The sequence below is a fragment of the Diadema antillarum genome, unplaced genomic scaffold (genome assembly GCF_040938485.1).
Source record: "Diadema antillarum isolate AM-2024a unplaced genomic scaffold, OU_Dant_1.0 scf00000017, whole genome shotgun sequence".
Lineage (NCBI taxonomy): Eukaryota > Metazoa > Echinodermata > Echinoidea > Diadematoida > Diadematidae > Diadema > Diadema antillarum.
Genome location: NW_027270906.1, coordinates 6,294,582 through 6,311,358, shown reverse-complemented (window position 1 = coordinate 6,311,358; position 16,777 = coordinate 6,294,582). Strand labels below are relative to the sequence as shown.

Sequence of the window (16,777 nt, the reverse complement as noted above, 5' to 3'; positions counted from 1 at the left end):
CCCCATGCAGTTTAAAATTGACCGCATGTTACTTGTACTTGTATTCATTGATATTTGCTGGAAATAAATGTCATTGAACCTGAACCTGATCTGAAATCTACAACAAATTTCAAAGCTATACACAGCCCATCCTCAGAATTATTGATCAGCTCAGACTGATCATCGCGCAGTTATCTATAGGAGATACAATATTAGGCCTATGATTATATATTGACCGAGACCTGTTTGATAGCAAGTCACATGGTGCAATTTGGAACATATCGATTCTACACGGAGCTGAAGTAAAGAATTTATAAAGATACTAGACTGGGGAATGTGGATCAGATGAACGCATTCTGATCTTATGTACACACATATGCCTATCCCCCCAAAAAAATTACAATCGGATTTTTGCATTGATAATATCCAATATGATTAAATCGTCTAAATGCTACTTTATGGTCTTAAAATATAACATCTTAGTTCAATTTACAGAAACCCAATTCAATTTGGCTAAGCGGTCACAGAGAAATGTGGATTGTTGTAAAGCATGTCATGAGCGAAGCCAGATTCTTCCAAGTTTATAGCACTTGGATGCTCTTGAATCTTATTAATGTGCATGTGAACACATTAGACAGAACTTGGAGTGAAGGAATTCCTGACATGCTATACAAAAATCCTCATTTCTCTTTGACCACTAAAGCAAATTGAATGGGGTTTTCTGTAAGATGTGTGCAATGAGTTATAGTTTCATACCCTGAAATTATTGTGTTTGGATTGATTTACTGTTTTTAAAGTTACCGTTGTACTTTTTTTTGGGGGGCATACGGTTTAATAATTTCTATTACTCCTTCTGATTGGCTGATGACGAGCAATCACTCTCTCGATTTCTTGTATTATATCGAAAATAAATGACAGGTATAACAATTATGCACAATTTAATGGTTGTATACTCTTTGCCCTCGGTAATATGCGTGTGTCACGGTGCGTACGTGTTCATGCATGTGTTGAACTTGTTTAGAAACTGTTTTGTTTTGTGATTTTTTTAATGGAAACTTATTGTCTGAAATTTGAATAAAGACAAATAAACAAACTTATTAAAACTGTGGTGTGTATATATGTACGGATACAAACGGGAGTCGGAATGTATGTGTACCCGTTTGTGTGTGTGAGTGTGAGTGTGTGTGGTTAATTGTGAGTGCTTAGATTTGTAGAAAAAATACTATTTGATTTTGTAAATTATAAAGGTATATAAAACTAATTTGAAGGTAAGTCAAAAAGTCACTATCGTCGTTGTTATACTTTACAACCAGGGAATGGCCTCCACTCCTTGGGGAAATGGAACAATTAGACTGTGTTTTTATATAAATGGACTGCAACAAATGAAAATCATATAAGGGGTTGCAGCACCCCAGCCCCCCCCCCCCCCCCCCCCGTTCCGCGGCCCTTGCTCCCCCTTCCCCGCCCGGTGTTCGCTTTTGTTTTGTTTTGTTTTTTATTAATTTTGTTTTTGTTTTAGATTATTAGAAACCTGTCCATCAACATACTAGCATGTCTAACGATCACACTTCTTATTTTATTTCAATAGCTTGTAAGCGGTGACCGTATGGGGTAGAAATGTTCCTGAGTGCGTTGATATCCCTCATGCATTAGTACATACTATTTAGAACGATGTCATAAGTAATGTGCAGCTTAATGCCCCGTCACTGACCAGGCATGCTAACCTGGAAACATCAAACTGCATATTACTTGAATATGAGACCATTCTGAAGCAAATAATTTTCACACAACAATAGATATATAATGTACTCTTGAATGAATCCCATAAGGATTGGAACAATCATCTCCCAGCATTTCCACTGATTCCCACTGATTACAGTTATAGGCCTTCTGGTTGAGGTGGGGATTCATGTTTTGAACATTCCTAAGTGAGATAATGAGAAACCTCTTATGAAATATGAAAAACCATGTAATTTTAAGGATTCAACGTTTATTTGATGAAAATTGGTTTTCAAATGGCTGAGATATCCAAAAAAAAAGTGATAATAATAAAAGCTACAGGCGACAGGTCACAACTTTATTAGGATCTCTTTGTTTCACTTTGTGTTTGGATATCTCAGCCATTTCAAAACCGATTTTCAGTAAATAAACTTTTGATACCCTTTAGAATTGCATGCACTTTGACATCTCATAAAGTGGTTTCTGAATATCTCGTTAAACGTTAAAAGCTAAATCCTCACCTCGACCAGAACTGTACACACCCTTAATTTATTAACATGATTCAGTAATTCACCTGCTGCTCGCACAACCTGTGGTACGGGGGTGGGGACCAGGCAGTCGAGTCCACCTGACAGTAGTCTCCCCCTGAACTCTGGCTTGACCAAAGAGTAATAGAAGCGCACGCAGCAGTGACATGTCGAGGTTCCAGCAGAGTGGATCCAGGGCAGTAGCTCGTTTGTAAACAATCTTCACTCTGAGAAGTGCAAGGTCCATCCTCAATTTACAGGGTACTAGTATGTCGCATAAATTTAAACAGCGTTCTCTCGTTATTGCAGAACTTGGTGGAACAATTGATGAACTCCGCACTAGCGTTTCACACTTGTTGAACTGCACTATATACTAGTACTAGACCTAGTAGTAGTAGTTCATTACACGTGCACACTACTAAAACGATAGCTGGAGACTGATGTCATGAGTTGAATACAACAAAGGCGGCTCGATCTTGATGGTAACTCCGCATTTACTGAGACAGAACAACCACCAGTGAAGTGACACCCAGTTTTCGGTAAGTGAGTATAGGTATCAATATCTCTCGTGGTCTTGTTATACATGTATTAATATCTCTTCTTCTCTTATTAGGCATCTCCGCATTTTTTTTTTGTTGCTGCGTTGCAATGTAACTACAGTGACAACAGCGTACATGCACATATCCATTGCCTATACAAATACTTGTACAATTAATGTCAGTACCGATATAAGTTTGAAGAAATGGTTTCTTTCACTTTAGGATAACTTTTTCTTTTCTGTGTAGCTTTGATGTTTAGGGAGATACCAACAACTCACAGTATAAAAACATTTATAGGGTCTATTCCAAGATTCCAAGGCTGGCAGAGTGTTTTCAAAAGTGTGTGTGTGTGTGTGTTGGGGGGGGGGTCCCACTTCCGGTTTTGCTGAGCTAACAAGCAAAAAAAAAAAGGGCCTCAGCTCATCTCTCCCCTTCCACTTCCGGGTTTCTTCTTTCTTTGGCTGACAAGCAAAAAAAAAAAAAAAAAAAAAAAAAGAAGGGTCCTCTGATCAGCTCATCTCTTGTTTAGGGAGATACCATGTTCATGCTCATGTTTAGGAAGATACCAACAACTCACAGTATAAAAACATTTATAGGGTCTATTCCAAGATTCCAAGGCTGGCAGAGTGTTTTCAAAAGTGTGTGTGTGTGTGTGTTGGGGGGGTCCCACTTCCGGTTTTGCTGAGCTAACAAGCAAAAAAAAACAGGGCCTCAGCTCATCTCTCCCCTTATTTATGTAATTGGTACAATTTAATTATGTAAGGAACCAACTGTCAAGTGTAAAATGCTTGGAAGATTTCCCTCTCAATACACAAGAGGTGCACAGTAGGGCCTACTACATAAATGACTTATGAAAAATGATAACAAAAAGAGTTTCTGCTGGCTCCATTTATGCATACTTGCCAACATTTTCATTTGAGAAAGCGGTAGAATCCAGGATGCCTATGCGAGCAGCGCTAGCTTGAATGCTAATGAAATCTTTCAAAAGCGGTAGTCTACCGCCAAATGCTGTAGAGTTGGCAAGTATGTTTATGCCTCAATTATTGTGCCTGGATACATCATAGAATTTATCTGATATTGCTCAAGAAGTTTTTTGCCATTGTGTACCATGTACACAAAGAAGTTTATTTCTTCATTTATCAGTTTACCAGCTCCACTCAGCAACAACAACAAAGACAATCAGCGCAAGATGGCCGATGCTGCTACCAAGCCCAAATCGCGTGTTCGCACCACCTTCACCGTGGGACGGGATGGAGATATAGACCTCAGCCGCACCCTGGAGGACACCAGGGACTACCCGCCGGGCGTAACCATGGAGACGGTCGCCGTGACAGCGCAAACCAAGCTGCGAGGATCAGAGACCACCCGCCCTGTTGTACCGTCCATCAGCGTGGCCACAACATTCGAGATGGACAAAGTGGATGACTATATGCAGTACACAGTGGTAACTATTGAGTGTGGCTGGATAGGAAATATATGAAATGTTGGAGGCATATTGATCTGTAAGAACTACTATGTAGAGTACCAGCTGGAAGGAGACAAGTACATGGGAAAATGGAGATGTGGAGGAAATCAAAGAAGAAAAGAGAGGATGTGAATGGGAAATATTATAACGAAAATCAGTAGAGGTAGAGCAAGATAAAAGTAGATAAAAGCAATTTGAGATTTTGATGAAGGAATTCTCTTGAACTCAGTTATTCTCCTTCAATGATATTATCTTCATACAAAAAACAAACAAACACTATACTTATAAATTGATGATCATTTTTGTTTAAATTCCATTAGATCATGTTAAATAAGGAAATAGGCATTGAGGTATTCCACAAATGTCACATAATACATGTGATCTGTGCTGAGCAAGAATGTACGATCTTTTGGGTTTTTTTAATGATTTCACTCATCTATTCATTTATTTCTAATCTTTGTCAGGGTAGCCCATTCACCAATAATTAAGCAGCGATCTTCCATGGGGCTGTGAATGACATACAATGTATATTGCATTTATAGTGATTTTTCATAATTTGTGATAGGCCTACTTGTATATCACATTCTGCAATAAGAGCAAGGTTGAAATAAATGAAAGGAAAGCAGGGATAGTTTCCAGGTTGTAATTCATGTTTCATTTACAATTATTTAATTAACAATAATTATTTTTTTTTTCCAAACTTGCTTCACATTTTTTTTTGTGTGTGGAAAGTATGATATTTTGAGCATGATCAGTTATCTTTGTGACTGAAATATTAACAAAACTCCTAGATACAAATAATGACCCTTCCGAAGCAGAACTGAAAAAAGAGTGTTATGATAATATGAGGAAATTCTTGTATGATAAGGTATTTCACAATCAAGGGATATCAGCACCACATATCGTCGGTTGAGAATGATAAGGGCGTTAAGTGACCACAAAACCCATATTGTTCGAGAAGACTTAAAGCCCTTCTCATTCTCAACAGACAATATGCAAAGTGAATACATCATTGCTTGTGATCTAGGTGTGAAGAAAACCTTTCATTAAATGTTTAAAAAAAAAGTAATGCGTGAACCAAATCGGAGATTTGCAATTTTCTCTAATTCCCTAACCAGGATGGCTACATTTATGGTCGACTGTGCAACCATTCCTGCGACGTCGTGTCTCACGCCATCAACAAGATAGAGGGCGGTGTTGGAGCCCTGGTCTACCCCAGTGGGATGTCTGCCATATCGACTACCATCCTGGCTCTTATCAAGTCTGGTGATCACATTGTAAGTCCGTGTCGAACCTTGACAACACATTTTCGATGACATTTCAGATGCTAAATCTGTTGAAAATGCACTTGTATGTGTACACAGCATGTTTTGTCTCTTTTGTGACTCGATAAATTAGACAGTGTTTGAGTTCTTGAGTTCTGTTCTATTTTCATATATAATGTACAATGTATATGTATGTATAGTATATATTTATATGTATAATATGTGATAAATAGTGATTCATACATATTAGTGAAGACATACACCTTGTAGATGTAAATATTTGCAGTTGTCCTACTGCTACTCTCCCATTTGCCAATTGTATATTCACTTATGTTTGCATATCATACTGACATTGATTGTTCTATATATCTGATGAACTGTATGTTTTTATATTCATACCCAATGCATATTTTCATGTTTGTGAATAAGTAAACTCATTCATATTTGAGTAGATAAAGGGGAAACTGAGGCACAATGAGTACAGTGTCACCAATTGTAAAGAGTAGAGCAATAATATCTTTAGCCGTACATGAGATTCATTTTATCACGTATACAATGTGTATAAATATTTTTTTGTTTATTATGGGCAAGCACAGTTTATCAATCTCTTCTCCCGTTCATCTTTGTTTCCACTCTTCCAGATAGCCCCCGATCCCGTCTATGCGGGAGTCTATAGTTTTTTGAAACACATGATCCCAAACTACGGGGTTGAAGTGACCTTTGTACCCGCTGGGGACGTGGAGGCATACAGGAAGGCCATCAAACCGAACACCAAGGTGTGCAACAGATTACGCGAATACAGGACGTCAACCTTGTTTTGCTCAGGATGTTCCTAGATTGTTAAAATACTTAACCCCGTTGAGGACGAGTCCCGAGTATACTCGGTGTGGCCAATGGCCAGCGGACCATCGCCAATTTCGAACCCTGCTCGGGCAAGTGTCTATGGGAAATGCGTGTTGTGGCAAAACCAGCCCGTCCTCAACGGGTTAAGAATGTCTTGGACCACTTCAAAGTTGGTTAAACCCTCCACAACAGGGGCATATTCATGCAATGTTTACAACAATCAAACCTATCAAATCTGAAACACTGCCATCTGCAAGGGTTAAAGGTACAGATCATCTGAAACATCAGGGAAATATGCTTCTGTGGTGTTCTACACGATAAGATCAAACAGCAGTTTTGAAATCTAGCTGTGTGTAGACGCTTGCCTCAGTGTTTCTTTCTTGTAAACATATCATTCTTGATATAAATTTATACTATATCAGTCCTTAAACTAATTTGTGACTTCCATATTCAAAGCAGATAAGACATAGTTGTCAAAATATATTATAATTGTATGACAGAGATGACCCTTAGTGAAACCTGCAAAGGATCAATGACGGATGGATACTCACAATTTTGATGTAATTTTTATATTTTTTTTTCAACTGTTTAGATGATTTTTTTTCCTGCCAATTGTTATGTATGCAGTAATGCCAAAGACTGAAATGCATATGACTCTTGATTGAGAATCGAAAGGATTTACAGAGGTGCCAATAGTAACTTTTCTGCTTTTCATTTTTGTATTTTTTAATTTTTTGCAAAAGTACTGCTAGTTTCATGGAAAATGATGTTTTTCCATGTCTATTATATCTATTACAGGAAAAGTAGAAATACTGTTTTCCACCAAAATAATACCCTTTCAACCCCAAAAATACTGCAATGATGTTTACAAGGTTGGCATATGTATATCCTGAGATTTAATGTTGTAAAGTCGACCAAGTGATTACTCCTTTCTGACCATTGGCCCGAGGTATACGTGATCCTCATATATGACTGTATGACTGTCTCCCTCAGATCTTCTACGGTGAGACTCCAACCAACCCTATCCTCACTGTCCTTGACCTCGAAGAGTTCGCCAAGGTCGCCAAGTCAGTGCCTGGTGCCATCAGCATGTGTGACTCCACCTTCGCCTCGCCTTACCTCCAGAACACGCTGGCTGCCGGTGTGGACATTGTCTTCCAGAGCTGGTGAGTGCGAGTCAGTGCTGTCAGAGATCAAGCCCCCCCCCCCTCGTTTGTTTCCTCTTTGCAAGACTACTAAAATCTGTTGCAACTGATTAACAAATTGCCCTACATTGATGCAAATGATTTTATGAATTTGAGTCCTTAAATCTGATGGGAATCCTCTGATCTCTACACATGGCTTTATAATCATATTGAAGTTTGAATTTCCTCAGTAGTAGGGCAGAAAAAATGAAAGTGTGAATCGAGTTCATTCTTTCTTTCTACTGTAAAGCACAGTATACATTTTTTCGGCATGAAATTTTCGTGAATTTGAGCCCTGGGCCTTTTTCGTGGCATTATAAACATTTTTGCATATTGGCACTTGCATTCATGACAGTGTAGACAAGAACTTTTGTGTGCATTTTAATTTCGCAAATCTTGGCTCTTGCAAAATTCATGAAATTGAAATGCATGTGAATATTTCTGGTTAAATGCTTGTTCTCTCAGTGTTGCTTTGTACTCCTTGAATATCTGTTGGTATGAGGGGATTTGACTAAACAATGGAATACCATTGTGGAGTACAAAGTATAGCATCAAAAATAAAGAATACAAACATAACAGTGGTCAACCTAAACATGTAAAAACTGAACGAATACTGATTGAACTTTACTACATGTACTTGCAGTTGATATCTTACTGATCTTGTGACCAGAGACTAGCAATGATCTGAATGGAACAAGAAAGAAACTGAATGTGATAGATACTGATTGCATTTCATTATTCTGTGCCTCTGCACTCGCCAGCACCAAATACATGGGGGGCCACAGTGACCTGATGGGAGGGTCCATGTCGACATCCGATCCTGAGCTCTTCTTCTACCTCTCAGAGCATCAGAAGCAAATTGGCAACATTATGGTAAGGACAGCAGATTGGTAATATAATGGTGAGGATTCCCTATGTCCCTATTCACATTTCTGCACACATTAGAAGCCAGTTTGCCAATGTTATTGTTTGGAGATGATTTAATTCTATTTGTCCATATATTTCTCTGTGCAAAATGAGATGCAAATTGGCAACACTGTGAGGGCAGTGGTTCTAGTTGTTTTATGTCACTATAATCTCTGTGAATCAGAAGCAAAACAACAGGGAAAAATGTTCACATGCAATTTGAAATCTGATGTGGCTGTTGATGTATGACCCAAAATAGTAATATTTGGAATAACTGTAAATGCTACTTTCACATATATCCAGATATTTATTTATTTTATTTATTATTTTTTTTTAATGGGACCAGTGAACCAATTTCTCGATATGACTTAAAAGCTCATTGCTATCATTTCTAATGATTCCTTGACTTCCAGTCACCATATACAGCTTCCCTCTTGCTGCGTGGGATTAGAACACTGCCCCTCAGGATGGAGAAACACAGCAACAATGCCCTGAGGGTGGCGCAGTATCTGGAAGCACATCCAAAGGTTTGCATATATTCACACAGCGAGTGCTAAATAAAGATGATGATAGCATAGGCCATGACTATTGCACACCTCAAACCATGCCAATCCACATTCAATGTGCTAACCTTAAAGGTTCACTGGAATACAAATGCATGTTGACGTGTGTTGATTTATGATAACCTGCGTGATCATCATCACTTTTGTGGTGAAATGAATTTATAGAGACATGCCATATATTTTTAACTATTTTTTTTATTTTTCTTCAGATTACTTGGATATGCCCACAAAACATCCGTTACCTCATCTGTCAATCATTGCTAAAGTACTGATATGTTTAACAAAACACATTAGAATGCACCTTCCCCTCGACTCAACATAACTTGCATGTTCCCTTGCCATGTCTTTTGTTAGTCACATTAATATCACAGAAACATGCAAGTTTACCTCCGTTCTGTCAAGATTGACTTATGTGGAGTTGATGACTGCAGTTCGATACACCTCTCTAGCAGGACAGATGAAAATGGCCATCCTTCAACTTGACACTACTGGCTTTAATGCCACCTGTTTCTTTTCAAACTCTGTGATAGATATCTCGTGTGTACTATCCCGGTCTGCAATCACACCCCAACCATGAGGTGGCCAAGAAGCAGATGAAGCAGTTCAGTGGTATGGTGGTCTTTGAGATGGCTGATGGGCTGGAGGCAGCCAAGACGTTTGTTGAGGTAAGAACCAGTCTCTTCTATTGATCGCATGCCCTCCTTTAGGTTTGCACAAGGGCACCATGGGGCATTGCCCAGAAATTAGATCACAGGGCTACCAGCCCATGCATGCTAAACGACACACTGATGCATAATGAAAAGCATTTATTGAAGACAAGGGTCGTATCATCAGCTGAGAACCAGAAGGGCGTTATCGCAATTTGGTGGCATATCGCGCAATGTAGGTACAAGCATGTTATAAAGTACTCGAGAGACGAGATTTTAGGTAAGCCTGCATTTAATTTTAATTTCTATTTAATAAATAAAAGAATAATTTGATTAAAGGTTGGGTTTTCATGTGCAAAATAAAACAGTTTTTGCCCACGGTGAATTCACAGATTTTGCCGACCGCGAATTTAAACACACGAGAAAAAGTCGGCAACGATGGAAACCGCGAAAGTATCTGTACGCGAAAGAAACCACTTTTACAGTACTGAGTTATTGGTATCATGTTCTAGTGCTTGATCTCCTCTACATTATGATCTCCATTTTGAATTTTAATTTTCAGTAAAATGTTAAAAATCCAAACAACAAGGATGCTATTTTCCCCAATATTTGGAATAATGCTTATAAATCTACCTACTTTTGATTAAATTAACTTTTTATTTCATGAAAATTAATTGTTTTATTTTTATTTACGCTAAAGTCAAGAACATAAATAGGGCTCTTCTGATTCTCAGCTGATGATATGTTGATTTAAAGGGGGGGGGGGGGAGGTACGGAGTGAATGTACAAAGCGAGCACACTCAAATTTAAAAATTACACATTTTATTTTGTTTAAAAACATGTTTCCGTACATTTGATGAAAAAAGAAACATAATAAAGTTCATACTCTTGGCAGTTGAAATGATACAATGAGAAACACATCACTGAACTGGACAGAATGTCTTGATATGTTCAGCTATCACTACTTACCAACTTTTACTGACTATGTGTACACTGCAAAGGGTCAATGTGTGACACTTTGGGGAAATCAGTAGAAAGTGGCACTTATCGTCTAGCACGGATATTCTCAACTGTTTTGAACCAGAAAAGCCCACTTTTGCTCCTTCAAAATTTTTCAAGGCCCAGTTAGATGGAATACGAATCATATTTTATTCAATTTTTGGCCGACATTGCAGCTCACCAGTTGAGAAGCTTGGACTTAGCACATGGCTCTGAAGGAGTGTAGTGACCAGATAAGGCCTAGAGAAAAGACTGTGTATTCTGCTATTAAACTGGACTTTTATCATCCACTTGACAGAGTGTAAAGATCATTCTGCTGGCGGTGTCCCTGGGAAGCACAGAGAGTCTGGTGGAGCACCCAGCAACCATGACCCACGGACCGTACCTCATGACGAAGGAGGAGAGATTGGCAGGGGGCATATCAGATGGACTCATAAGACTCAGGTATGTGCAGAACACCATTTTTTGCGTTATTAGCATCATCTTAGCATTTGCATGGCAGATCTAAAGCTCGCTATTCTTAACTTGAAATTATCTTTTGTATCTCCATATCAGAGCAATGATGAAAGGCAAGGAACTGAAAATTTTGAGTAGAAAGGTATTTTTTGTATATCAACAAGGAAAGTATGAAATATATGTATATACATGTATGTACCATTAAGAACGTCCCTCTCAAAGAAAAAGTACAAACGGCAGTGTATACCAGAGCGCCAAGTATTTGTGACATTCCTCAAAGATCAGATTTCTATGAATAAATACCTTATAAATCATAAATGTGATTTTTCAAAGTCTTGAATGTACAGTTTGCTGCCCTTTTCTTTGAAATTACCATATGTGCCATTTCATTTCCAGTGTGGGCATCGAGAATGCTGACGATCTTATCATGGATCTGGAGCAGGCTCTTGGGAAGGCATAGAGCGCCCTCTCAGTCACATGGACTCCAGCTGCAGCTAGGTATCCACTAAACGTGTGAGGATTTTATCCAGGTAGCTGATGGAAACTTGGCACAACAAAAGCCAATGAAGCTTTTCTTTTACTTCCATTAACAGGAGATTATCTGCAGATTTCTGTATTTGACCTGGTATCTTTTACATACACTTCCAGGTCATGCACTGCAGCTGTGTTTTATACAGTGGCGGATCCAGAGGGGGCGCCCTGGAAGCGCGCCCCCTCTTTAGTTTTTCTTAGAACAAAAGAAAAGAAAAAAAAAGAGAAAATGGGGGAAGGGAGTACTTGCACTTGCACCCCTCTTCATTTTGTAAAGGCGCCTCCCCTTTATGGAATTTCTGGGTCTGCCCCTGTTTATATATATTCTAGAATACACACACACTCTATCTCAGTGTTGTGGACCACTGGCAAACCGTCACTACAACATTGTATTTGTGAGACACTTTTGTATGCATTTTTACTCATAAAGATAAGCTACAGAAAAAAAAAAAAATGTTTGGTAGCTAGAAGGGGTGGTACTGTATTGGTGGAGATGAGAATTGGGCTTTAAACTTTTTGCGAGATACCAAGAAAACACATGATATAGTACAGAGCATACCATTTTAAGAGGAATTCAAAGTTTATTTCATGAAAATCGGGTTTGGAATGACTGAAACATCCAAAAACAAAGTAAAACAAAGTAATCGTAATAAAGTGTGGGTACCACACTTTATTAGAATCACTCTTTTTTGGATATTTCAGCCATTTCAAAACCAATTTTCATCACATAAATGTTGAATTCCTCATAGAATTACATGCTCTTTCATATTTCATAAGAGGTTTCTCATCATCTCACCAAAAAATGTTGGAAACCTGAAATTAGGTCTCATTAGACTCAACCAAAACTATACCATCTCTTTAAGGATCACAAATTTACACAGGATGGCAATATCCTCTCATTCAGTGCCATTGCAACACAAAACATTTCTTGGGACCAGTAAAATCACTTGAATGTACATAAGTTGAGATTTTGTCATATCAGGTTTTTAAAAGTAAGAAACAAAGAAACTGACTTAGGGGTAAGATGAATTATACTTCTTCATAACAAAGAGCCTGTTATGTCAGTGTTCTTAATAACAAAAGTTCGCTGTACCTATTTTGCACTCCTGCTATCCATTCTTGGAAAAAAAAAAATCATTTGTTGTCATACCTCAGAACTGTTAAATCGGTCATATGAATTGTGACATTCATATGTACATATTTTGAAAGGAATACAAAGTCTATTTTGATGTCATAGCATGGTCATAAATTTATATCATACAGTACACTGCATATGAAATATGCCTATATCAATGTATGAAATCTAGTTCATCTAATGAAATATTGTATATGTTTTGATTTTGCACTTGAATAAAGACTTTTCAGACAGATATTTCTTTGAAGTTATAAACCAGCTCTTTAGTCCATCTGAATGAAAAACGTTGTGTTATTATGTGTTGTTGAGTGTGTTATGCCTCCATACTTATTTGGGAGCACAGTATTGTATTATTTACTCTCATTGCTCATCTCAACTCTAGCCCACCTGCCTCATTATATGTGAATGTGATTGTTGTGAACATGAAGGTGTTAGAGAAGGAGAAGAAGCAAGTATCTCTCCTTTGTACCCATGATGTTTCTTGCTGCCCAGAAGTTAAGCACTCTATTGCAGGTGTTCAGGTGTTAATGAATTGCTTCAACCAAAAATAGCATTTATATATAAGTACGCATCCTTCTTCATTCACAACAAATCAAGTAAGCGGCAGTTCGCTGTCCCGTTCAATATTTTTGGCAGCAGTTGTTAGTGTGTAGAGAACAGAACATGCAAACAAAAATCAGTGAAAAATGGTGCTTCTCTGACTGCTATCAAGCATGTGGAAACAAAAAAATTATGCAAAAATGAGCACAAGATGATTAAATGCAGTACTTATGCTCCTTTTTCAGTTGAGGGGTATTAATAGCAAAGAGATGTAAAGAAAAAACTTGAGGAATTTGTTCCATAACATAATTATATAACCTAAAAGTTCCACATGAAATTTCAACATTTCCTCTGAAATACACCTTGTTCCCACTGTGTAAAGTTATGCAATTACACATGGAAAACAAGGTACAACTTATCAACAACACTGATCTGGCAAAATCACAAAATGTAACAAACACTCTCAAACAGTCTCATATTCACAGGCATTATTGTACTTTTCAATCAAACAAAAAATGAAGACAATTATACCACAGCCATCTTCACAATGGTTCATTTTTTTTATTTCAAGATGGACAACTTACATGAATGTGCAAAATAACGTGTTACATCCCAGTGCATTAAAATGTACAAATGTGTCAATACAAAGGGCACTTGTCCATCAAAGTTGTTCAAATCTAGGGCCTATTTACAACTACCTCAAAATACTTTGATAAATGTGTTTTTCTAATTAAATCTACAAGAGATTACCTACTCTTAAAATCAATTCTTCTGCATAAATATATTATTGTACTCTACGTGAAGACAACTGTCTATTATTCCACCATTTGAAATGACTGATGTGCCTGTAGGCCTACACATATGCATACACAAACACACACACACGCACACACACTCGTATGCACACAAGCCATTCTTTGAAACTTCAAATACACACTGTATACAAATAATGGGAATAAAAATGCCTTCGGAAGAAACTTTGTGAACTAAAAATTTTCCTTGTTTACACGAATGTATTAAAAGGTCGATACAAAAACATAAAAATTGTGAAGATGCTGTAGCATTTAGCACCAAGGTGTCTTGACATAAAGAAATGTGCATGTAGGTACTTACATAAATAATGAACACACAGTAATTAAAATGTCTCATGCTTTGGTATCCAAATTCCTGCCTGTCCAAATGTCCTTGTTAAAGCTGATGTACATGGCCTTTGTTCTTACCTATCTCACTGATATTATGATTTTAGTTTGCTTAAAACTAATGATTCTTCTGTGATTTTTTTTTTACTTTAATATAGTTTTTGTTATTGCAACTGTTTAACAAATTGTCCCCAATGATTTTAACATGCAAACACCGATAATTGAGTATTTTTGATAGTAAAAGCAATGAATAAAATCGTGGGCATACATATTCTGGTGGGATTTTATCCCGTAACCTGATTGCTAAACAATCTTGTCAGGATATATACTGGTACTAATACTTTGCACAGCACATGGTTAATACTTATTGCCTTAATTTTTGCGTTCTGAGTGACAGCTAGCCTCTATTCACATGTTCTCTTTGAGTGATTGCACACGAATAATACTGACCATCTTCTATTACACCTGCCAGTAAACTCACTTGGAAATTACTTTCATACTTCTGAAGTACGATGTGAAGGAGTTGACTTTTAACTGTGTTTTGCACTCTTAATATCATAGTGATAGAGAACTGTGCCTAGGGACAGTAGGTATCTGACATCAGAGGCATCAGAGTGGGATATTCTGAGTAGAGGTATACTAATTATAGAATGGGTAGAGAGAATCTTGCAATCTCATTAGTCGAGAGCTGTGTGTTGATTTTGTACTGGCCGCATGTGGAGTCACAGTGGTAAACATGTTATCGGGCACTTGAAGCAATTTAGATTACCGGTACGCGCATTTGTAACAAAGGTTCGCGCACTAAGCAAGCGGTCACGCACTCAGTACAAGACGCCTATTGGCTTAAAAAAAAAAAAAAAAAAAAAAAATCATACATCCGGTAAATACTGCTTGATTTTTGGGCTCTCATCTACGGCAAGCCAAAAGGAAATGCATGCAGTAAATTCGTCATCGGGCAACATGATAGAAAAATTGATTTTTGGCAAGAAAATTACCCAATCTATGAAAAGCTGATGCACATGTCTTTTCGTGCTTCAGTCGGAATGTACTGTATACGCCATATATTTAGCGAGTCTAAATTATTGTGAATCGGAACTTCACGACGATTTAGAGAGTGGTTAAATTTGCGATCGTGGAGTCCTGTACCGAATGGAGAAATGTGTTTGCATACAAATGTACGTCACATTCATGGCATGATCAGAGTCAATACCTTAACATGTCTTTAATTTCGTGAATAACACCTGACTCGTGAAATTTACAAAAATAAAAACCTCGCAAAATATTTGGCATATACAGTAGTGTGCATGCGGTAACTATGGAATTTAGCCTAAACCCACTCGGCTTCGCCTCATGGGTTAAGCATTTCATAGTTACCTTATGTGCACAATTCCGACTGACACACTCAGACCTGTGCATCATTTGTATACTAGTTTAAGAAGGCCATATGCCTGCGGATAGGCCCTACTGTTGTTTTTGCTCCAAAATGAATGCATATGCATTAGAAATGTGTGAACAAATGCTGTGAAAACAGAATTTTTGAAAACAATGAAAATGTGAAATACATGTAGTAGCAAAAACGTGTAACTACACCATCCGTAACTTTTGTGATGGTTTCATGGCAAGTTGTAATACTTATTCTCCTTATATCATTTACAAATAATAATACACTTGTACTAACAGAGAGATTCTTATGGAGTGCTCATTCTACCTAACTAGATACTCATTTCACCTGTTCCTTCCGCAATTCTGCGAGTGCCTTCAATTGGAATGCCCAAAAACGAGATTCTTTTACAGGGCAACAAAGAACGGACAGGTTGGAAATCCACCTGTGCAAAAGCAGTCAAGCGGTACATGTACGACGGTCAACTACATGTGCCATTGAACAATGGAAATATCGATGGGGCACAAGGTATGAATAGAGCTTGCGCTAACATGCTGACAAACTCTTTTGTTATACACAAAAAACGCACTGACAGACCATGTATGGGGTCAGTGAAGTTAGATATCTACTGAGCTCAACCTCGAGCGCTATATGTACATGCATGTTTATACAAATTTTACAGTAAAGCAAGCACACACTACATACACTGGAGTAAATGCAAATAATACTGTAATACACATAATTTCCATACAGAAAGCAAACAGATTCTGATAGAAGAAACTCTAATCTTTCTAGTAGACCCCTACAGCCATTTTTGGGCAGTATAGTACGCAAATTAACATGAATTTAGACCACAAATGCAGGCACTCCTGTCTATATTTTGGGAACCTGATATACCAGCTAGTTCCCGTAACAAATTGGTTAATTTGTCTCTAGCTGTCAGATCTGTACACTGGTCA

The 16,777-nt window shown here is 37.8% G+C and overlaps 1 protein-coding gene across 1 annotated transcript; it reads left to right on the top strand.

The window, feature by feature from the left end:
• The first annotated feature begins 3,912 nt into the window (after positions 1-3,912).
• On the top strand, positions 3,913-11,575 carry LOC139726967 (L-methionine gamma-lyase-like). Its single transcript, XM_071637957.1, has 9 exons — positions 3,913-4,208; positions 5,348-5,506; positions 6,136-6,270; positions 7,331-7,503; positions 8,283-8,394; positions 8,841-8,954; positions 9,521-9,655; positions 10,935-11,080; positions 11,489-11,575. Exons 1-9 carry the CDS (start codon positions 3,954-3,956, stop codon positions 11,550-11,552), a joined length of 1,293 nt encoding a protein of 430 aa, XP_071494058.1. The 5' UTR covers positions 3,913-3,953; the 3' UTR covers positions 11,553-11,575.
• The last annotated feature ends 5,202 nt before the right edge of the window (positions 11,576-16,777 follow it).

Excerpts from the sequence above, each read along its gene's own strand:
- LOC139726967 (XM_071637957.1), top strand. The coding sequence starts at position 3,954 with ATGGCCGATGCTGCTACCAAGCCCAAATCGCGTGTTCGCACCACCTTC. Across the intron at positions 5,507-6,135 it reads TCAAGTCTGGTGATCACATT|ATAGCCCCCGATCCCGTCTA; the intron begins GTAAGTCCGTGT and ends CCACTCTTCCAG. Across the intron at positions 8,955-9,520 it reads ATCTGGAAGCACATCCAAAG|ATATCTCGTGTGTACTATCC; the intron begins GTTTGCATATAT and ends ACTCTGTGATAG.